The 24,744-nt window shown below is 36.0% G+C and overlaps 1 protein-coding gene across 2 annotated transcripts in view; it reads right to left on the minus strand.

Moving 5' to 3' along the window:
- Window positions 1–8,585: 8,585 nt before the first annotated feature.
- Window positions 8,586–24,744, minus strand: part of LOC138698656 (catalase-like) — a 120,309-nt gene continuing 104,150 nt past the window's right edge. For both annotated transcript variants that reach the window (XM_069824799.1, XM_069824807.1), the window contains exons 9-10: window positions 22,468–22,597; window positions 8,586–10,130 (exon numbers count right to left, since the gene is read on the minus strand). In XM_069824799.1, coding sequence (XP_069680900.1) covers window positions 10,050–10,130; window positions 22,468–22,597 — 211 coding nt within the window. In that variant the 3' untranslated portion in view covers window positions 8,586–10,049. The remainder of the gene's footprint in view (window positions 10,131–22,467; window positions 22,598–24,744) is intronic.

Genomic DNA, 24,744 nt, shown 5'->3' on the forward strand with positions numbered 1-24,744 from the left:
AGAGTTTTTCTCCGTTCCATTACTCTTTCATCGAACAAAACAATTGTCATCAGAAAAAAAAAAAAACTAATAATTTGGAATGGACTCTGTTGTTTTATATGTGGTGAATGGACTATGTTGGTTCTTCTGTACGCATTTTTTTGTTGCTCTATAACTTGGATATTGTTGGGTTTTACCCTGCAATATCTTGACATGAAGAAACAGTTGAGTAAGAGGCACGCAGTGATACCATTAGGCCTATCTCATTTTCACGTTTTTTTTTTATTACAGTATCTTGCTTTTTCCCATGTACCCTTCATTTGTCATATGCATTTCTCCACGTTCAGTTTTGCTGTCTTTATTACGTTCTATTAACTATGATTTTTTTATACTTTGTATGAACGCGAATGCTGGGAATCGAGGTCTTTGGGCATTGAATAAAACTATGAAGTCCAGGTGTATCTCAAGAAAAGCCAAAATAAGAATATATAAAACTATTATAAAACCAATAGTAGTATATGGAAGTGAAACCTGGACTCTACCTGAAAGGGCAATAAAGATCTTAAATGCCTGGGAAAGGAAAGTATTACGAAAAATCTTTGGGCCTACTTATTAGCAAAGGTTTTGGCGAATCAGAACAAATGCCGAGTTATATGAATTATATAAATATATTAACATTGTTGTTGATATAAATCTCAGAAGGTTAGAGTGGCTGGGACACGTAGCCAGGCTGGAGAACAATCGCACACCCAACTAAACGCATTGCCGGTAGAAAGAATTTGGACGACCTAAATTGAGATGGCTGGATGATGTTCAGGCTGACCTAACAAGAGTTGGAATTAGAAGATGGAGAACACGAGCATTAGACAGGAGTGATTGGTCGGATGTTCTGAGGGAGGCTAAGGCTAAACTGCAAGGGCCGTAATGCCAATGATGATGATGATGATGACGATGACGATGATGATGATGATGATGATGATGATGATGATGATGAACGCGAATATTATTATGGGTATGTTGAATCACAGCGCCAGTCCAATATGTAGAATACCTCGTAACACCATTTAAGCAGTACATGCAAGACTGCAAATACAATGTAAGACTGTTCAGAAATTGCCAAAGGAGTGTTAAAATATTTTTCTAAAATATCACAGAATATGATATAGTATAATAGTATAATATCGAAATCATTGAAATATTGAATTTTATTTTCATATAAAAACTGATACAAAATACAATGAAACTGTCTAAAAAGGCACTATAAAATTTCGTCGTTAACTATTTAAATGAATGAATGAATGAATGAATGAATGAATGAATGAATGAATGAATGAATGAATGAATAGCCAATTTGTCCCTGAAGGACTAAGGCCTCCTTTTGTGAGGGGTAGCTCGGTAAGACTCACGCGGGGAGCTAGTCCGTGTAAGTGGTTAGCTTCGTTGGAATTCGCTCAATTCTGGGCAGTCAGTCACTGGATCACTTCCGCACTTCAACTCTTTATTCCTCTCTCACTTCATTGCGATCGGGCACTGTGTGATCGTATTCATCACTCCGCACTTCGCGCACTTCCTCTCTTCTTTCCGGTCGGGCACTAGATGATCGTGTTTAGCACTTCCTACCTCCTCCTTCTGATGTCTCCCCAGCCGCTGCGGTCTCGTGCAGTCCTAGTCCAGCGTGCTCCTGCTTCCTTCTTGAAGGCGTCGCGTCGTCCCATCTTGTTCCTGGTCTGCCTCGTCGTCTCTTGCCAGTGCGGGGGCCCCACATTGTAGAAATGTACGTCCATCTGGTGTTCTGGAGCCTTGCCACGTGTCCTCCCCATTTCCATTTCAAGTTGGTGGCTCGTTGGGATACGTATTCCAATTTCGTTATTTCCCTTATCCTGGGTGTTTGGTACTTTGTCTTCAAGGGATAATCCTAAAACCTTCCTCTCCATCTTTCTTTGACAAACTTGGATGCGTTTCTTTTGTGTTTCCGTCAAGTTCCAGGTTTGGCATCCGTGGAGTTGTAATGGGAAAATGCAGGAGTCTAGTGTTTTGATCTTGATTTTTCGGCTTAGTTTTTTGTCTAACAGAACGAATTTTAGGGCCCGAAAAGCTTTCCATGCTATTGCTACTCTGCGTTTTAATTCGATGTCCATGTTGTTCTGTATTCCTGCCAGTTGATCACTATCAATAATTATAATATATTTATGGAAAATTTAGAATGCTAAGTTTAAAAATTAGGAAGCAAATTTCCTGTCTGTGACCCAATACTGATACTGGAACGTACTTGTTTTTAAATAAAACTATTACGAAATTTAGTAATAGTACTAATCTTCGGTATTTCCTACTGTCCGTCCGAATGGTTATGTCGCCTCTCGATTTCCTGCACCCTTTTCTGCTGGACCCTCAGTAACGAAAAGCGGCTGGCCATTCCTATCTATTTGCTGACAAAATTTGCTCCTGGGAATTCGATGTCTACTTAATATTATACAACTGTTTAAAATAATTTAAACTTAACTGTCTTAACTGTCACGTGATTTCCCTCGTTTCGATGACCCCACTACATAATCACTCGAAAGGACAGTAACAACACTTACCACTTGAACACTGTGTTCACCATTTTTAACACCCTGAATGGTTCTAATTTAAAGCATTATGGGCCCTATTCATAGACATTCTTAGCGCGGGCTTTCGATGGATGATCAGCGAACTAACGTTTTTCGTATTCATAAAACAGTGTTAGCGATATGATATGATATGAATCCTGTTTAGCACGCTCGTAGCGCGGGCTAGCGAAATGTCTATGAATGGCACCCTAAGAGATCAAGACAATGCATTAAAACACTTAGACTAATGAAGTTACCTTTTAAGATCCCGGAGTCTTCGTTGCTTTCATTTTCAAATATTAATATTGAGCAGTCTGTGTTATCCAGCACATAAATAATGCCATCTGTTGACATACGCAGCACAGATTCGTATTGGATAATTTTATTTACTTACTTACTTACTTACAAATGGCTTTTAAGGAACCCGAAGGTTCATTGCCGCCCTCACATAAGCCCGCCAGCGGTCCCTATCCTGTGCAAGATTAATCCAGTCTCTATCATCATATCCCACCTCCCTCAAATCCATTTTAATATTATCCTCCCATCTACGTCTCGGTCTCCCTAAAGGTCTTTTTCCCTCCGGTCTCCCAACTAACACTCTATATACATTTCTGGATTCGCCCATACGTGCTACATGCCCTGCCCATCTCAAACGTCTGGATTTAATGTTCCTAATTATGTCAGGTGAAGAATACAATGCGTGCATTTCTGTATTGTGTAACTTTCTCCATTCTCCTGTAACTTCATCCCGCTTAGCCCCAAATATTTTCCTTAGCACCTTATTCTCAAACACCCTGAACCTATGTTCCACTCTCAGAGTGAGAGTCCAAGTTTCACAACCATACAGAAGAACCGGTAATATAACTGTTTTATAAATTCTAACTTTCAGATTTTTGGACAGCAGACTGGATGATAAGAGCTTCTCAACCGAATAATAACACGCATTTCCCATATTTATTCTGCGTTTAATTTCCTCCAGAGTGTCATTTATATTTGTTACTGTTGCTCCAAGATATTTGAATTTTTCCACCCCTTCGAAGGATAAATCTCCAATTTTTATATTTCCATTTCGTACAATATTCTGGTCACGAGACATAATCATATACTTTGTCTTTTCGGGATTTACTTCCAAACCGATCGCTCTACTTGCTTCAAGTAAAATTTTCGTGTTTTCCCTAATCGTTTGTTTATTTTCTCCTAACATATTCACGTCATCTGCATAGACAAGAAGCTGATGTAACCCGTTCAATTCCAAACCCTGCCTGTTATCCTGAATTTTCCTAATGGCATATTCTAGAGCGAAGTTAAAAAGTAGAGGTGATAGTGCATCTCCCTGCTTTAGCCCGCAGTGAATTGGAAAAGCATCAGATAGAAACTGACCTATACGGACTCTGCTGTATGTTTCACTGAGACACATTTTAATTAATCGAACTAGTTTCTTGGGAATACCAAATCCAATAAGAATATCATATAATACTTCCCTCTTAACCGAGTCATAAGCCCTTTTGAAATCTATGAATAACTGATGTACTGTACCCTTATACTCCCATTTTTTCTCCATTATCTGTCGAATACAAAAAATCTGATCAATAGTCGATCTATTACGCCGAAAACCGCACTGATGATCCCCAATAATTTCATCTACGTACGGAGTTAATCTTCTCAAAAGAATATTGGACAAAATTTTGTACGACGTCAACAAAAGTGATATTCCTCGAAAGTTACCACAGTTGGTTTTGTCCCCCTTTTTAAAAATAGGTACAATTATGGACTCCTTCCATTGTTCTGGTACAATTTCCTTTTCCCAAATAGCAAGTACAAGTTTATAAATTTCGCTATATAATGCACTCCCACCCTCTTGTATTAATTCTGCTGGAATTTGATCGATACCTGGAGACTTGTACTTTTTCAGATTTTCTATCGCAATTTGGACTTCTGAAAGCGTGGGTTCGGGTATAAATGGCTCAGCAGTTTGTATTTCAATTTCGTCCCGATCATTTCTATTTGGCCTATGTACATTTAGTAGTTGCCCAAAATAGTTTTTCCATCTGTTTAGGATTGATGGAGAGTCTCCAAGCAAGTCACCATTCTCATCCTTGATCACGTTTACCCTTGGCTGATATCCGTTCTTAAATTCCTTTATACCCTTATATAAATCTCGAATGTTTTTATTCTTACTATTTGTTTCTACCTCATTCAGTTTTTCCTTCAAGTAACCTCTCTTTTTATTCCTAAGTGTACGACTTGCTTCCCGTCTTTCATTGAAATAATTATCTCTCTTCTCCTCAACTTGATCCTGTAAGAATTTCAATTTTGCCTGTTTCCTTCTTTCTACTACCATGCAACAATCTTCATCAAACCATGGTTTCTTTTTCTTAGTTTCATAATAGCCTGTGCTCTGATCAGCTGCAATTTTGATACTATCTCTGACATTTTCCCACAAGCTATTAACATCTAACCCTTTCTCAACTTTGTCGGAACTTTCTAAAGTGGCAAACCTATTCGAAATTTCGACCTGATAATTTTGCTTAGCTTCCTCGTCCTTTAATTTCAAAATATTGAATTTAGTAATATTAACTTGTTGCTCTACTCGCTTGGCTACTGATAATCTTTCTCTTAATTCTCCAATCACCAAATAATGGTCAGAATTACAGTCTGCACCCCTGAAAGTTCGAATATCTACTATACTAGTATGTCTCCGTTTATCTATCAAGATGTGATCTATTTGGTTGTGTGTCAATCCATCTGGAGAAGTCCAAGTATATTTATGTATATCCTTATGGGGGAATGTTGTACTTTTGACAATTAAATTGTTCGATGTGGCAAAGTTGACTAATCTAACTCCATTGTCACTACTAATTCTACTAATTGCGTGTAGGCTCTCTTCTCCAATACTTGGTCTAAAAATATCCTCCCGTCCTACTTTAGCATTGAAATCCCCCAATAAAATTTTCATGTGATATCTAGGGAACTGATCAAAAGTATGTTCCAATTCCTCATAGAAGCTATTCTTTATATGGTCGTCTTTCTCTTCTGTAGGGGCGTGAGCATTTATAACTATGATGTCGCACCATTTAAAAAGTTCATAATCACATTTTGTTCTAAGAATATTTCAACACTTTTATTAACCACATCAAACAGGATAGAAATGTAGAAAGATGGCAATATCATTTCTGAAGTACAAAACTCTCTTGCTTACCTTTACAGACAGACAACAGACACACAGACCGACCGACAGACGTACGGACGGATAGAGAGATAGACAGACACACAGACAGACAGACAAACAGATATATTAAGATGAAATAAAATATAATTTGCCCATCTAAATATCATTAACGTGTTGTCTACGTCAGATGCTTGTGTTGACTCCGCCACTGGGATCCGAACGGACTGCTCTATTCTCCTCGGTTGATGTGTATTGCGGCTTGCGTCCAGTGATATCATGAGCAGTGTTGCCAAGTGAGCGGTTTTATAGCGAAATCTGGTGTTTTCGGGACTGTGGTCAGCTACAGAATTTTACCGTCAGCGGCTAGTTATTTATTTGGTGTTTTTTTATGATTCCGGCAAAGAAAGATGGTACTTCTAATTTTGTTCTGTAAATATGTAATAATAATAATAATAATAATAATAATAATAATAATAATAATAATAATAATATGAAAACAATATCTTACCACAAAAATGTTTTCATAATAAACACGCCACGAGTATGATCTCTTTCTTCTGTTAGGTGCAATGGCTACATACAAGTCGGATAATGAAGGAGAATCATCTCATGAGTTACAAGGCTGTACATCATCCCTCCTGTACGAGGATGAAGACGATATTGCATAGAACATAGAGCCTCTCCGTAATTTAGTCTGTATTTATATCAAATTCTCAAGTTCCTAAAACTATATTTGTATTTCAAATTTGGAAGTGATATGTTAAGAAAAGTCTGGAGTCTTGTAACTACAGTTCAGCGGGTTTTGTAAGCTTACGCAGCGGAAAATGAAATTCTGAGTTGGCAACACTGATCATGAGTACAAATTTGCCGATGGCTGATCTAAGAGATCAAGGATGCGATGGGCTGCTACCTTGAGTGGATAATTATTCGCCTTGCGCTCGCTATGGCATGTTTAGTATTTATTTATTTATTTAACCTGGTAGAGATAAGGCCGTCGGGCCTTCTCTGTCCTTCTACCAGGAGATTCCAACTATAATTAGAATAATAAAATCGCAATTAGTATTAAATTTACAATTACAATTACAAATAAAATTACGATTAGTTACATGTTCTTGTGCTACCGAAGAAGTGTTGCAATTGCTTTGAGTCAGAATATACAGGGCTGCCAGCATTCGAAGACTGCTAAATTATAAATATCACTATGACATCGCTAAAATCGCCTGCAGAAATACAGGGACATCATTTTATTTTTACTAACATTTCTAATATTAACCTGGCTATACCTTTGGATTAACGGTTGAGAATCGGAAACACCGTTTGCTACCCCCTTCCACGACTGGAGTTCAATGATACTGGCGTAAAATACAAACAGATCACTTCACTAGGCATAGGAGGGAAGAAAAGTAGTTCACCCATTAACGTAACTAGAAAATATCGCGATTTTGAGTTCGATAATTTTCATTAGGTTTTCCTTTAATCAAAATACAGTACTGAATTAACAATAAGAGTTTTTACTCACGAACTGACGTATTCATTATGCAGTGTATATTATACTGTCTACTGTGGCGTACAATATAGAGAATGAACTTAAATTGAAGAATAATCATAATATCGATACTTAAACACAATTTTGAAAAAGGTGACCGTTCATTTCGATACACGCTTCAGCTCTTTTTGCTATTATCGCACTATGTACCTAATTCCAATTACTAGTTTCATCCTTCTTACTAGTAACTCATGTTGAAATAATTCTGTACCTACTCTATAAAAGAGTACCTTACGTACTGTAAGTTCAATCTTCACTTCTGCCCGATCCGAAAAGATAAAATTACTCAGACATGCTACCTACTATCCGTCCAAGTGGTTTTGTCGCAGGGTCGTAGAAAGGAAGGAAATCACGTGAGAATTAATTAAGGAGACCCTTTCATTTGAGCTATTTTAAACAGTTGTATAATATTACGTAGACGTCTAATTCCTAACAGAAATTAATGTTTTCAGAAAAGAGCTAAGACAGCCCAGCCACTAGCCTTTACAGAGGGGCGAACAAAAGCGGGTGGAGGAAACCGGGATGCGATGTAGGCAAACGGACGACAGTACCTGTGCGAGATGTGATTCTGTATTGAAAGCTCTTTCGTCACTGGGAAACTCGAATATATTTCTGGAACGTACTATACTCACTAACTCAGTAGGTACTGTTTGTTTACTATGACCGTAAGGCGACTTTGACTGTATACGCTTGGTACTGTCTCGAGAACGGTTGGAAGTTTACTAGTAGAGGGGGTGGAAATGAAGTACATTAAAAAACTCAGGTACAATAAAAATTGAAGTAAAAATAAAGTGATGCCCCTATAGAAAGTAATTACGCGAAACTAGATAGAGAATGAAACATTCTTTCCATTTTTCTGGAAATACACAATAAAAATCTAGTTCTGGTGGGGGAGGGGACTTGAGACTTCTCAGCCTCCTCCTCGTGGTTGCGCCACTGCTCGTAATTATTATTATAGGCCTATAGCTACCTGCACGCTGTTTGGTTTTGTGCTGTTTTTGCTTTCTTGATGCGTTAGAATTGAGACGAAGATCACACTACAAACAATAATAACTCTCTAGATTATCATTTTGACTACAGAAATAATTTCCCCGCGAGTACATGCAGCTAGTCCGCCATGTTGAAAAAAGGATATTCATGTGGTTTTTCTGACTGTCGAAGTTACGTGACGCAGCCAACCTTTACTAAAATTAAAATACAAATCTAGTAGTGTGCGATATACCTAAAAGAATGGCTTCATGAATGGTTTGGATTAGCCACTCTGTGCTTCGACAATAATAATGAACAATAACTTAGGCAGGAATAAGTATAATCCGTAATTAATTTATTGTGAAATAACTTTCATCTTTTCTTACAAAATATAATATGTTCATCAAAGCTTCAACTCACTAATTGAATGTTCACCTCTAAAACCAGCTAAGTGCCATTTATAAGTTTGTTAAAAAACTTTCTTACAAAGCAGATATGTTTGTAAGAAATGAAGAAAAGATCCAGTCATAGTGAAGGAATAAATATTAAGTGAGTTGTCAAAGATTTTTTTTATTAATGGATCAGTTTTAAAAACATGGAAAGCATTGCAATCATGAAAAGAAAATAACATGGTTACGGTATGTCTAACTTGTTCATAAAAAACAATGAAGTGCCGTTATGAAAGCAAAGCATAAGCAAATAATTTATTTTAAATTATAATATTATGAAACTAATTATTTTAAATTGGCAACTCCTATTTGAAATATCACATATTTTATAATTAAATTAAATATAATATTTTAGTTTTCATATGGTAAACAAATAAACATTAGCTAATGAGAAATGAGATATGAGCTCCTAACACAAGCATAAATTTAATCTTCAAACATAGTGAAATAACATTAAAAATGCCTTGATATATATGTTACAGTTAAAACCCAAATCCGTCAAAACCAATTTCAACTAGTAAAACTAGTTTTAAAATTGTAGATAGATAAATAGAAAGCGAGTTTTCATAAGTACTAGAATCAAGTAAGTAAGTAAGAAATATACAAGTGACTTAAGTACTCGCATACATGCCATGAGGCACATGAGGGCATGGAGGTAGAGATCCATGCATTCTTCGACCTCGGCACTACAAGCTGGTGGTATAATTTTTGCAGGTTTTGCTATATTTGAGCTTGTTTTGTAATCTAATTAATTGATTCTTCTCTTCTTCTGCTCATTCAGAAATTAGTCTTTACCTTTTCTTCTCTTCCTTTATTCTTCTGGATTAATATTGTCGTGTAAAGAAGCAAAACCAGACAAAGCTTGAAGATGACACAATAATTGCTGGACTCCTGAGATGCAATCTACAAAGGAGACGCATAACGCCAAGAACACACATCTGCCACTTGTCTGTCATATTAGTATATTAGCCTTGCCTTTCAGCACACATTTTGGATTAAAACTAAAATTTGATAATTATGACAGTTGATTTTTTTGGGTTGACCTCTTCAATTGTTTCAAGTAATAAATTTGCAATTCTTTCTTAATTATGTATGTTGTATAATATATGATTATTTTACTTTTGTTCATTACTTGTAGACTTAGTTTATTAAATAAAACTCTCCTTCTAAGAGAATGTGTATGAAATTTTGACTAACGATAGACTAACTGCTTTGAGGAAAGAATATCTTCAGGATTGGTAAGTGCCTGTTCAGCTTCTTCTTGTAGATGAGCTACATCTGTTTGACGATTATGAGGCCGGTTGTCCGTAGTTTGGATGAGACTTATCCCTTGTGTAATAGTTGTAGGATCATTTCAATTGTTCGATGAGCGTTTGCAGAGTGCTCCCCATTGTACAGTTGACTTGTTCAAACATGGTGAATGCTCTCTTCTGCAAAGAAAAAAAAAACAGACATATTAGAGTGGCTACACATCCTTACCCAATTACTACTGAGGTACATTTTACGGTAAAAGAAACCACTGGAAATTTACAGAATGAACACGTAACATTTTCGATTGACTTTCTTATTTTATCGCTGAGGTGTAGATGTAGATTTTAAAAATATTTCGAGGTTGATGCTACTGCAGAGATCATCCGATTGCTTACAATTACGGTATAAAATAAGGTTTAGTACTCTTTAATAGATAAAGGCTTTCTTTTGAACCGTTTGCAACCCTGTAAAATTTGTTCATTTGATTCAGGATGTCACGCAACTTTGTACACAGGAAAGCTACATCTAATGCATACGTTTCAGGGGTTATAATAAAGCAGTGAACTGGATGAACCCAGAGACGTCTAGAAGAAGGTTACTGATCTGTATAAAGCCGGAAAGTGCTGATACAACTCAGTTTATGTTACGCTGCGCTAATATAACTTACTCAGTCAAACCGAAGAGTCTAGTGGAAAGCGTCCTCGATCAGAAGTGTGAAATCTTTTCGTTACAAGACATGTCAATGGTAGGACAGAGGTAACTGTAAATATTGTAAGACTATTTCTCTTAATGCTCTGCATCACGACTAAGAGAACATCTTATCAAACGTGGGCTTTGTCCTCAATCTATTAAACGGTTAGCTTCGAATGATATATCATAAGTAAAGAGGACAAAAAGAAATACGTCAGAAGTTAATTTGCAGCCTATTGAGGTGTCTTGAAGGACATCATCTTCATCTACGCAATCATCAATATCTTCTGAGTCTTCTATCATTGAACAACTCACGACAAATTCACAACAGTCTTCATCTGGACACACGGACACACATAAAACAACTAATAGTGAAATAGACGACACTGTTGCTAGGGCTATTTATGCTTCAGGCACTCCACTATCTATATTGAATTCAAAATATTGGCTTGAAGCTTCCCAGAAAATGTGGCTTGGCTATATCAGCATATGAAAACATTTGTCGCAAAGATGGTGGAATGTTCAAGTGCTCTTGCATTGTTTTCGGATGGGTGGACTGATAATGTTGTGAACTTTATTATGGTAACTTCTGAGCCAATGTTCTAGCGAGGAAAGGAAAACTGCCCAGTATATGTCCTCTCAAATCATTGGAGTCATTGGTGAAATAGATTAGGAGAGGTTCGTTTCAGTTATCACAGACAACGCGTGAAATATGCAAGCTGCTTGGAAAACAGTAGAGGAGCAATGTAAACACATATTTTGCATTGGCTGTGCAGTACATAGCCTATAATTAATATACTAATAAAGTACATAATGCCAATAAAATGCTACAAGAGCGTTTCCATCTAGCTAAGAAATTAGTAAAATTCTTTACGTTCAGCCATATTCCCCAAGCTTTATTGGAAAGCAAGAGAAGAGAGAAGTACGGTCATATATCTGTGACTCTAAAGCAGGGATGGGAGACAGCCTCTCTCAGAGAGCTTAGCTTCTCCTGCTACAGTTGCTGTTGTACGTAGCTACTCATGCTGACTGCTCTGTTTACAATACGAGCTCCTCGTCTCTGCTCTAAAGCGTCCATCACCAACCCGCTGGACAGATACTATAATTTGTTTCGACATAAGAATAAAGAGACTGTTTTAGAAATTATTGTTTGCCCAACTTTACATTACGGCAAAACACTTAAGGCTTGTCTGTTAGCAGACGAAACCTGGCAGGAATTTGATGAGACATGTCTCTTATGATAAATGACCGAAGCCTTAATCAATGTTGAAGCCGATAGTGCTGTATTTTCGGATGTACATGAACTCTTTGGTAATATTTCCAGGGAAGTAGAAATTGTACTTCTAGAATGTAATACATGTCTCCATCAGACAAAGTAGCGATTAAAGATGCTGTGAACGTGAGGTACAAATTTGTATGTAAAGATATCCATGCTGCGGCAAATATTTTGGATCCCAGATATAAGAGGGAAAGTCTTAGTGTTGAGAAGGAAACACAAGCTCTACATTTCATTACATCGATTAGTAATTTATTGGGATAGGACAGTGGAAATAATATGGGAAATTTGGCGTCATTTCGGACAGTTGAAGGTTTTTTTTTTTTTAAAGAGTATAGTTTATGGGCTGCAGCAAAAAATGTGTTTCCTTCTGCATGGTGAAAACGCTTATGTACTAAGCAATCTTTATGTTCATTTGAATTTAAAAGCCATGTTGAAGCCGATAAGCAGTTATATTAATTTTGGTTGAACAAGGTTCGCCTATGCTTATCTTTGAAACAAAATAACTAAAAGTTATTTGTACGTATTATTTAATAAATTTTAACGTTCTCGACTCTACAGAGTTATCATCAGATATCATTCTGTAGAATACATAGTAATTTTAATGTGCATTTATGTGATCTACTGCAGTATATAAGCCGGGAACACTTAGTATTCACCGTGTAGTTCCAGTTTGCGAGAACAAAATAATTATTAAAACATTTTCTTCGACATGTGAAGTACCCAAAGAAGTTACTGTAAGTGCACGGAGAAGTCACGGCGGGAGAGGAGCAGTGTAAACAGTATCAGCGGCAATGACATTCTGTACGACGGGATAGCCTACCTGTTGAGCTCCTTTGTTCCGGTGAGTTTTCATTAAAAACTAGCATGGTATTTAAGTCTACATTCTAAAATTTTCACAGCGCAATCAATATACCCTAAAGAATTAAACATATGTTTTTTCTTCTGTAAAAATGAATAGCATTTTGTGTTATATATTTGTTTAAATTATTTTAGGGCGGATAACTATTTAAAAAAAATGATACATTTTTTTTTTTCATTTTGAGGGCATTTATAAACTAGGCTCTCCTTTTCCGAATTACATTCAAATCACTTTCCATAGTAAGAAAACTTAAATGAATGAAGCCATGTTCCTTGCTAACTTAATAATTTAAATGCTAATTGCTGCCAAACTACGAAGAATATAAATATAATATAGCGTGAAATTCATATTTAGAACATACAGAATAACCTACTACAATATCTTTAACTTTTGATACATCATGGTTCAAAAACATAATTTTTTGCATGGAATAACTACTTAGTTATTTCAATAAATAGGTGTAAATTGTTATTTGTATACAGGCCTAATGTATAAAACTTCTGTTGTATATTTATTATCAGATTATTAATTTTGAAATTCAATTGTAATCAATGGCGTGACAAACATATTTTTTCAAAACTTTTGGATTGTGCAAACCATTAAAATTAAGTTGTAGTGTTGTCATTCATCGTAAGCCTACTGTACCGCCACTTATTCAGTGAGCACCAGATATTTGAACTCCCTCCATACAAGGCTATATTCCTCGATAAATTCAGTGTGACAAAAATGCGAAGCCTGATAATCAGTATGCAAACAGTATTTCTTTATAAGAAAGTACAACATAAAACGACATTACGAGTTGAAACACCAGGAGGATTTGATGGAGAAGAACGAGTTGTTCTAGTAAAATGTCTGAAAGAGATGACACTGTGAGGTACTACAATTTTATAATTGTCTACCAAGTTAAATCCTATTCACTGTAGTTGCACAGTTTTAAAGCTTATGGAATTTGCTGATAGTACATGTAGGACTATTTACTGTTGTACAATCCTAAGAGGAAACTAAAAATCTGTTTCGTAGAATCATAGTTAATATGTAAAAAAAGTCATACTAGTAATGACTGGGACCTATATTTCGATGACCCAAGAATTATAAAATTGATCATTAAATTGATACTAAAGTTTGAAGGAAATGACCACAAATTTAAAAAAAGAGTGGTATAAATAAACATCAATATTATTCCGTAAGATACACATTTTTATTATAATTACTTATGTATTCTATTAATGTTTATTATACATTTCCCGCTATGTACCGTATTTCCCGGGGTATAAGACTAAATTTTTTCTTTGAAAATAGGCCTGAAAAGCATGGTGCATCTTATGCGTCGATACTAACTTTGTGAATGGGTAAAAGCGTCATGGAATTCTGTGAAAACTGAAATAACCTGTCGATTGGTACTTTGTTCTTAAAGTGTTTTTTATATGTTTCGTAGAAATTGGAGGTGAGAGCAAGTCACGAACTAGCGCGTATGATTGTCGCAAGACATCGGACTTGTGTCTCAATGAATCTTCTAAGTTCGAGACCATAAGCTTGTCGCTAAATACTGTAGCTAGATGTGTAAAATAAATTTCCCTGATCTTACATTCGCACACTGCAATGTGATCGGTCACAGAACAATGAATGCAGGTACGATTTAATTGTCGTCTGCTTTAGGTTATCTGCCCCCCCCCCCCCAGTCTGATATCGTGCTCTGTGTAGGTTTATGGTGGCATTGAGTTTGACATCACTGCACTAGACGACCGTGGCGATTACCATAGATATTAAATCATGTATTAATATACTTTGAAAAGGTTTTTTCTCTCCAAATGTAATGTGTTAGCTTAGCTAAAGGAAGTTCACAATTACTTGACTAGGGAAAGATTTGTTTTCTTGCTTATTTTGTCTTTTTGTTACATGAACTGAAGATACGACCATTTCAGCAAAGTAAATTGTAATCATTTTTGCACAATAACACCAGTTAAATACACCAATTTCTCCTAACCTCATTCAACACGACTTGCATTTTTCACCGTGCATCCAGCGAATAGGGATTATAAAGAATGGACACTGAACGAATTTTCCTGTGTTTTGTTTCTCTGTGTGGCGGCGTTTAGTTCCACTTTCAAGTGCTAGAGGTTAGTGTAATCGAGTATATGCAAAGATAATAATTGAGAATAAAGTTGAGACACAGGATCCAAACATCACCTACCTTATTGCATAACCCAGTAACGCTTTGCTTCAAATAAATTCAAGTTAACAGCTTTCCCTTATTTCTCAGTGACAAACTAGTTGTAATAATAATTTTTTATATTTCAGATATAATAAATTATATTATAAAATAATATAATACATTATAAAATTATGTCTCAAATTCGATTAATATTTATATATAATAAAATATAGGGATATGGTTTTACTTCTCATAAGAGTTTCGTCTTTCCATTTTCAGTGCTATCAAATCATTGCATATTTCAATTGTTGAGGTCAACGTCTCAACTCTCATTATAAAGGAACTCTAGGGTCTAGACATTACAATTAATGACGGATTTATTATTTTATATATCCAATTTATTTTATTTGGGTACATAATGTACCTAGATGTATTAATTATATGTGTTATATTTCCGCTGTGTCGACTGCTAGCTGGTGTGATGTCAGCGCCATATCTAGGGAGAAAGCAGAATCTCACGCTCTAGCTGGCTTGAAGGTCATTGAAATCAGTCCGGCTACATCAAAGGTACCGACGCGAAGTGTCCATTCTTTATAATCCCTATTCGCTGGTGCATCTCTCTGTGCATGGCTTCACATTGAACTCCACACTCAGCCATCTAGCGGAGTAATAAGACATCATTTGAGGTGTGGGTAGTGAGTGTTGGTTCGACTTTGATGGGAATGTAATGGTTGATTTTTTATTTAGAGTAGTTATTTAGATCTTCCTTTGACTTCGGTGGTTTGTGTTGTGCGTGGGGTAGTGAAGACGGTGAGGGTTGTTTCCAGTTTATGAGTGACAGTGGTTTTGAGTGTGTTTAAGTTACGACCGCGCGTTTGTTAACGTGGTTTCAGCTGGGCGAGGCTCTATGCAATGTAGAGAGCGAAATTGTTTTTTGTCCGGAATATAATTTATTACTCGTAAATATGTTATGATTGTGTCTAATGTGGAGCGAAGGATCAAGTGAAAGTTGTGAAGATTCTCTTCAAATATTACATCATCATCTCTATTTCAATTAACTTATATTTGCCTTCAACAATTAACTTTCTTTTTTCTTTAATGTATCACATCCCATTATTGCACATGTTTATTGTATTCGGGACCCTTGTGGTCACTCAAAATTCTTTGAGCTGATGTCTATAATTTATTATTTATAGGATCTTGTATATAAGAAGGTTGCATTGTAGTGCCTGTATGAAGAAATACACATATGCTAGTAATACGTAGTTTGAAGGATGTAAGTCAAAGCATTGGATTGATATATTGTTGATTACATGGTTTCATGTTAGAAGTTGCTAGTTCAGAGATTTGTATTAAAGTGAATACTGTTTGTGATTATTAAGGGTTTGTAGAGAAGTAATAATAATTATTTATTTATTTAATCTGGCAGAGCTAAGGCCAGTAGGCCTTCTCTTCCGCCCAGCCAGACTCTAATTCTAATTGAATACAATTGCTTACATAGTTATTACATTAATATCTAGACCATAAAACATCATGAAAGTGAATAATGGAAGTAAAAGAAAATAATGAAAGTTGGATAAGTAATGTTGATCAGACAATAATAAACATTGGTAATATTAATAATAATAATAATATTTTTTTATTATTATTATTATTATTATTATTATTATTATTATTATTATTATTATTATTATTATTACTTAAATATTCTGTGACATATATAACCATTAAACATTGAAAACTTAAAACAGCTATTACTGTTAACGAGATTTGATGAAAAATATTTCCTTAGTCTATTCTTAAATTGGTTTGATGTTCGACAGTTTCTGACATTACTCGGTACGGAATACCAAAGTCGAGGAACAGCCACAGTGAAAGAAGATGAGTATGAGGATGTCCGGTGGGAGGGAATGGATAATATCACAGTCTAGTAATATACGAGTACAGTCACGAAGCTCAATAAGTTGTAAATATGCATCCATAGATAGTTACTAACCACTAGAATCGCTAATATCGCCTCATTACAGACAATGGGAAATAGTATCGGCACAGTCTATTGTTCTAGCACCCTCACAACTCCAGCTTCGTGACTGTATATACTAGTATGTGATAATATTGAGGAGTGTGTCTAGGTTATGGTGGGTGGATAAATTTTGAGTACGAGAAGCAAGATAGACAGGAGTGGAGAAATGAAATATGTGAAATAAGAGGGAAATACATTAGATTTTCCTACGATCTTCTATCTAGGCGAAGCCAGAACAACATTTCGAGGGATCAACCCGGCGAATATTGCAGACGAAACGGACGCACATATTATGAACACGTTGTATTCCCTGAGCTGAAGTAACGCTTAGGTCAGTAAACAGAATATTACAGTAATCGAAGTGGGCATCACGGGTGTTTCACTAAAATCTTTTTTTAGGGAAAAGGGTATAAAATTCTTCAATCGCCTAAACGAGTGGATTAGTGAATACTTTTTTCCAAGTTTCTGCAACTTGAATTTTCAAATTTAAACTTTTATCCATATAAATATTTAGGTTTTTTACTGAATCACTGAACGGAATTTTGCTGCCGTATATTTTAATGGGAGACAAATTTGGAGACATTATTACGACGAATAATTCTGTCCATATTGGTGAACTTGGATATATATAGTAGAAATAGACGAGAGTCATACATATTTACTAGAAAGTATAACTGAGGTAGTTTTTTGCGTATTAATTTGCATCACATTTGGTTTTTTTGTGATGTTGAACGAAATTCGAAGAAGTGTTTCATTGTTAGAGTGAATTGTAGAAGTAAGAATTCACTTGTTCCGGTAATTAAGTATTTTATTTTACCTGGGACTAAACTCATTACACAGGGTGGAAAGCTTATTGTGATTTAGAGAAAGAAGGATTTTTGCATGCTTTTGTTAAGCATTTAGTGGAGTTTGTTGGAGAAGACGATTCGGAAGTGCATACGCAAAACGTGCAACGTCTTTGGAAATCTTTGAAAAGTGTGGTTAACCTTTTGAGGCATAATGGTTTCATTTGAATCCACCATACCTACTTTCTATCATGTTTTAATGCCGTGAAGTTGTGCCACAGTAGCTTCAAATAAGCCACCTTTTAATTTGTATGCAAAATTGTGAAAAAAAAAAACGAATTGTTTGCAAATTTAATCTCTATTTTATATAGGTATTTTATTTCATTTCACCAATATCCACCTCAAATTTGTTAATTAAGAGACGTTTGAGAGGGAGCAGCCATTAAACAAAATATTGTAGACTTAGTCATACATAAAACTAAAAACTTCATAAATTATTTTAAAATATAAGACGTAATTTACCAGCCATTTCAAACTCGTTAATATTACAGCGCGTATACCAACTGGCTCCGCAGAAGTGGCAAGCAGAACGCGGAGACTCGAGGAGTTGTGTTGGTATCGTGCAGGTAGAGTAATGACCTTGGCAACATTCAATGATGGAGGGACGGAGGGAGCGAGAAGAAATATGTAATGTCACAGTCTAGTATATACAGTCACAAAGCTTGAGTTGTGAGGGTGCTAGAACAATAGACTGTGCCGATACTATTTCGCATTGTCTGTAATGAGGCGATATTAGCGATCCTAGTGGTTAGCAACTATCTATGGATGCATATTTACTACGTATTGAGCTTCTGACTGTATACTAGACTGTGGTAATATTCCTACGTTCAAACCAGGCGCTTCAGAGTACCAACTTTAGATTGCTACCGGGTTGAATACTGCAGCTTGCTGCAGTTAGTATACGCACTGTATAAAATGCTTCGGTCACAAGCCAGTTTTTCAATACCCTCTTAAATTTATTAATACTAAGGATGCTGCATTAGGGGGAAGTAAATTAAAAAGCTTAATTCCAACAATCCTCTAACAATTTTGGACATTTGCTAATCTAGTGTATTCAAAGTCAATATGATTCCCTTTTCTAGTGTTATATTTATGTACATCACCTCTCAAATTGAATGTGTTATAATTCGCTCTAACAAACAACAAACTTTAAAAAATGTAAAGACAGAGTACAGTCATTTTCTTCAACTCTTGAAAGTACCCCCTATAGGTGGCTGTTTGCTTAATCTCTGTTATACATCTTGCAGCCTTTTTCTGCCATAAGTAAACCTGTTTTTCCCCAGTTGAATTTCTCCATAGAAAAATCCCATATGTTAACTGTGAATGATAAAACGTAAAATATGCATGCAATATTAAATTGGTTTGTGTATGTAATTTCAGTTTTCTAATCAGATACAACATTCTTGATAACTTAATAATCACCTTATTAGTATGAATGTCCCAATTCAGTTTACTACCTAATAATTTTACACTTTCGACATTAATATTATATAGACTAAATATTATTCCTCCTATCTTATTTTCAAGAGTTCTGTGCCTCCAAGGTTAAAAGGAAATTGTCCTGGTTCTAGTGACGAATGTATATTTTTCAGTACATTTACTGTATTTCCATAATTTGAAAGCACGTGGTTATGAGACTCCTTCTGAAATGTTTTGTTCTTGTCTGATATTTCAGGAGTATATCCTGATTACGGAAAAAATGGAAGGTTCCTGTTATTTAGACTGGATGTGAAAAAGTGGTCGTTGAAGGTAAGTGTTGGAATTTTGCAATAGATACCTTTATGAGTCATTTTAATATCTTGACTTTATGGCAGATTGTGATGTCCTCGCAGATTTCCGGTTATGTAACGAATCTTTTAAATGCCGTTTAGAAAAACGTACGGTATATTAATAAATCATATTCATACAAACTGCTGAGGACACTTTCTCCCACTTGGTGCTTTTCTTGTAATTCTCAGCATATACATAAAAATAAAATGAGGAGGGGATGATGATGTGAAATGGAAAATGCTACTCAAATGGTATGTATGATGTTAAGCAAACCGAGGGAATTCCGAATAACTCTCACACTTCCATCTTACCTTCATTATTCCAGCCAGAGCACAGTGTGTAATTTTCCCAATCTAGGTGGACAAAAATCAAATCTCGACTTGTTTAGTTAGATATAGGTGAATATGAATTCATGTTCTTTAACTTTAACATTTGGAGAATGTTGCGAGGGACAGCTTTTACAATTTTATCGGCAGCATGCTATTTTTAGAAGGCCATGAACAACGTGTTCTAACACTTCTCGCTTCTGTTCAGTAGTAGACAGAGATTCTTACTATGTGGGTGAAAAAAGCCAATTGTTTATGATTTACTGTGTTGTAAGATGTGGAAGCTGTTCAGACAGGCACGTTCTTACTAATGTAACTTCAATTTCAAGTTTGCAAAGTATTTTTCTTACAGTAGGATTTAAATATTACAATTGAAAAACTATTTTTTTAAAGTTATCCAATCTTTATCCAACCTTAACAAACGCACCGTGGATCAGAACTCAAATCTAGTAACTGGATAAAATAATTAATAACTTCTCTACATTCTAACGGATTGTTATGAAACTACAGGTGATACATATGTTTCGTGTAGAAACTCTAATTACGTTTGCACAAGAAGAACTACCCTTTTATAGCGGGTCTATTTAGACAAAATTAATAATTTCTCTCCAATAGATTTTTATTAAACATTGTACGGAAGTTACAAGTAGCATATGGGCTATTTTTGTATACAAATTATATTTACGGTTCCACAAGAGCAACTACCCCTTTACAGCGGATGCATTTAAACAAAATTAGTAATTTCTCTCGTATCTAACAAATTTTTATGAAACTTTTACAGAAGTTACAGGTAGCACATATTTTTTGTCTACAAAATCTAATTATGTTTCTGTAAGAGGAATTTCTACGTTATAGTGTTGTATTTGAAACATTAATAACTTCTCTCGTATATAACACTTATTTACTTATGGCTTTTAAGGAACCCGGAGGTACATTGCCGCCCTCACATAAGCCCGCCATCGGTCCCTATCCTGAGCAAATTAATCCAGTCCCTACCACCATATCCCACCTCTCTCAAATCCATTTTAATATTATCCTCCCATCTACGTCTCGGCCTCCCAAATGTCTTATTCACTCTGGTCTCCCAATTAACACTCTATATGGATTTCTGGATTCGCCTATAAAGTGCTACATGCCCTGCCCATCTCAAACGTCTGAATTTAATGTTCCTATTATGTAAGGTGAAGAATACAATGCGTGCAGTTCTGCGTTGTGTAACTTTCTCCATTCTCCTGTAACTTCATCCCTCTTTGCCACAAATATTTTCCTAAGAACCTTATTCTGAAAAATCCTTAATTTCTGTTCCTCTCTGAAAGTGAGAGTCCAAGTTTCACAACCATACAGAACAACCGGTAATATAACTGTTTTATAAATTCCAACTTTCAGATATTTTGACAACAGACTAGATGACAAAAGCTTCTCAACCTAATAATAACAACAGGCATTTCCCTTATTTATTCTGCGTTTAATATATAACATATTTTTACGAAATCCCGCACAAGAATTATAGGTAGCCTATAGATGTAATCAGAGTTTGTATAAAAAATATCTGTTATTTGTAACTCCTATACAAAGTTTAATAAAAATCTGTTGTGTATGAAAAAAGTTGTTAATTTTGTGTATATTCCCCCTTTTTTTCTGGTAGCTCCTATCACACAAATGTAATCAGAGTTTGTACCCAAACAGAGCTACCTATAATGTCTTTAAAAATTTGTATAACGATGTGTTAGAAAGTTATTAATTTCGTTCAGCTAGATTTGCTTTTTTGCACACTGTACAGCGCAGCGCTGTGAAATCATAATATATTCCAGCAATGGCCTCTCCGTAGTGTTACCGAAATTCCCATGAAACTCAAAATTCTCGGGTTCAAGCAAGAACCGGAAGAGATGGGTTTTTAAGGAGACATATCCTTAGAATGCTTTCTATAGGAAGGACAGTGACGTCGGTACTTAATGTCCTTGTTTTAGGACACAAAGAAGAAAATGGCCCCTGATTGTGAAATTTCAGAATGAAATTATCACAATTTGTCACTCGTGTCAGAGTATAATTATACTAATCAACATTATCACGTGTTCTCCCATTTATTATCCGGGATAATGGCTTCCGTCGTTGATGTGCCCTTTCCTCAGGAATTAAATTATGCACTGTACGAGGCTAGTAGAATCCAGGAAGGTGTTCATATGAAATATCTGAAGGAGTGACCAACGGAAAAATCACCATAGATCAGTAAAGGGTAAAGAATTTCGCCTCAAGTCTGCCAGATTAGCTGAGTTGTCGACGATATCAGGAAGTAACAGCATCTACAGTAATGAATTTCATTATTAAGTGGTTCAGCTTTATCAATGGATTTTAAACATTTTAATCATTGTCAGCAATGTCCCCATCGCTCATGTGTAGTAATTAAACATCCAAACAATCATCCTAACATGAAGATAGTGAATTTGAATTCGCAGGTATTCCATCCTCGAATGGAATTCAACTTGCCAGTTCATCCTAATTCTAGGCAGTTCGCGGTCGATACAACTGGAGAGCTTTGAAAACAAAATTAAAATTAAACGGTGTTGTTGTTTACCTGAATTATAGGGGATGCATTCTTCAAGTGTTCTGCTATGTTATTCAGCGTGTTCGTCTGCTGCTCCTTTGTCAGTTTGTTCCAGAACATCGTCGCTTGAGTGAAATTATCTTCGACACTGGAATTGTACCTGCAAATTATAAATTGTGTAGCTGTGTTCCAGGGCAAATTTTCGGATCCCATACAGTATATTACGTACTATTTATTTGTTCAATGCTCAAGACACTTGACACAAAGTCACTCCCGTTAAGGGTTATTAGGAATCTTGCTAATTCCCCTGAAATCACTAAGAGCATTGCATTTATTGATGTGGTCCCAATCCATAACTGACCCTGCCTCTCCATACAGGACACATTCACGGGTTGGAAGAATGGCTAGTCTATGCAGGTGAGCTGGGACTTGCAGCAACAAGAAGCTTCTACATTACGACTGACGATGACATTACTCTTAGAATGTGACATTCATTGTCTGTCATCATCTTTAATGAATGACTCTGTTACAATATTCGCAATCGCCAAGAATCATCCAAACACAAGTCAGATATTGCAGAGGGTTTTTCTCGGGGCATTCCTGTTTGCCTCTATAATTCAAACACTCCACCTCTCCCTCACTTTATTTATCATCTGCAACAGTAAAAGTAGGTTGAGTTGGGGCCCCATTGCTGATATAGGAAGGGCTTGGGGCTCCGGGCACCTGGGACTTATCAGGATACTCGTTCGCAAAAGGGGATCTGGTTCTATCAGGGACTGAGGCAGGATGGCCCACCTGTCAGCGTCGGATTCACAAATGTCACCCAGGCCACCTGTCGAACTTGGACAATCATCGCATATAGCAGCGGGTGCGCAATGGGCTAAAGTGTGCCTTCCCTGGTCCAGTTCTCGTAAAACTAAGTCGAGTCAAAAATATTAGGCTAATAATGTGTGCGTCTTTTTGCTCCCACGTGTTTTTGTTTTATTAACCAGCTCTCTTTACGTGCTGAATTTTTCAGTCCATGTTGTTTGAATAATGTATGTGTTAGTAAGATATACTTTGTGTATAATGTTATGTTTTATTTAACGACGCTCGCAACTGCAGAGGTTATATCAGCGTCGCCGGATGTGCCGGAATTTTGTCCCGCAGTAGTTCTTTCACATGCCAGTAAATCTACTGACATGAGCCTGTTGCATTTAGGCACACTTAAATACCACCGACCTGGCCCGGGATCGAACCCGCAACCTTTGGGCATAGAAGGCCAGCGCTATACCAACTCGCCAACCAGGTCCACATTTGTGTATATGTTTGAAGATTATGTTTACGGGATTCAATTCGAATTATTGCATCCATCCGTCTGCCCATGCCCCCATCCATCCATCCATCGCGTTGCGACCCAAATAGACCTATTATTATTAATATTATTATTATTATTATTATTATTATTATTATTATTATTATTATTATTATTATTATTATTATTATTATTATTATAGTACTTATATGGCATGTAGTAGGCCTACTATAAGATGTATTATGACATCAAAATTTTAATGGGAGAATACAATTTTTAAGCGTCTGTGAAAATAATATTTAGTGTATTTTTCCAGGCTGTCTGACTATACAATATGTTCCCAAAATGCTCTGTCAAGCTTTTGGAGGTCCTTCTACATACAAACATATCGGTAATGAAATCACTGGTGTAAATACGAGTATATATCCAAAATTGCACGATTTAAGACCAGTGTTTCATACAGCATATGTAGCACACGCGCTATTTCCGACAAATTTTGGGAGGTGATACAAAACTATGAGAAACGTTCAAATACACAACATAACGAAACCAAATAGTATCTGGGTTAAGCTTTTAACTTCAGGCAAATACCTTATGCTGTATATTAATTGGAAGGAAAAATGTGATATGTAGCGCTGAATTCAAACATTGTTCCCCGGGGGATATATGATATACCAGGAGGAGATGGAACCGATAGCAAAAGAAGCAGTGATTCAGATCTCACGTAACATCAGAAGCAATGTATATAAAAGGAAACCTATAAAAATGGCGTCAGATAAAGAAGTACTGCATACTTTTCATTCTCTAGTAATGAGACGTTTTGTTTACATTCTCCTGTCGCATGTCTTACAGAGTGGATGATTACTCACCCCACTGCGGAGCAATGACCTCAAGGAGCGATACAGCGTTGCCACACGTTACATTTCGTGTTCTCAAAACTATTGGATGTATCAAAAACTTGTTCGCATTGACGATCTATTACCCCTGTGATATAATGAAATAGGTGTCCTTTC

Source organism: Periplaneta americana, chromosome 1 (genome assembly GCF_040183065.1).
Source record: "Periplaneta americana isolate PAMFEO1 chromosome 1, P.americana_PAMFEO1_priV1, whole genome shotgun sequence".
NCBI lineage: Eukaryota > Metazoa > Arthropoda > Insecta > Blattodea > Blattidae > Periplaneta > Periplaneta americana.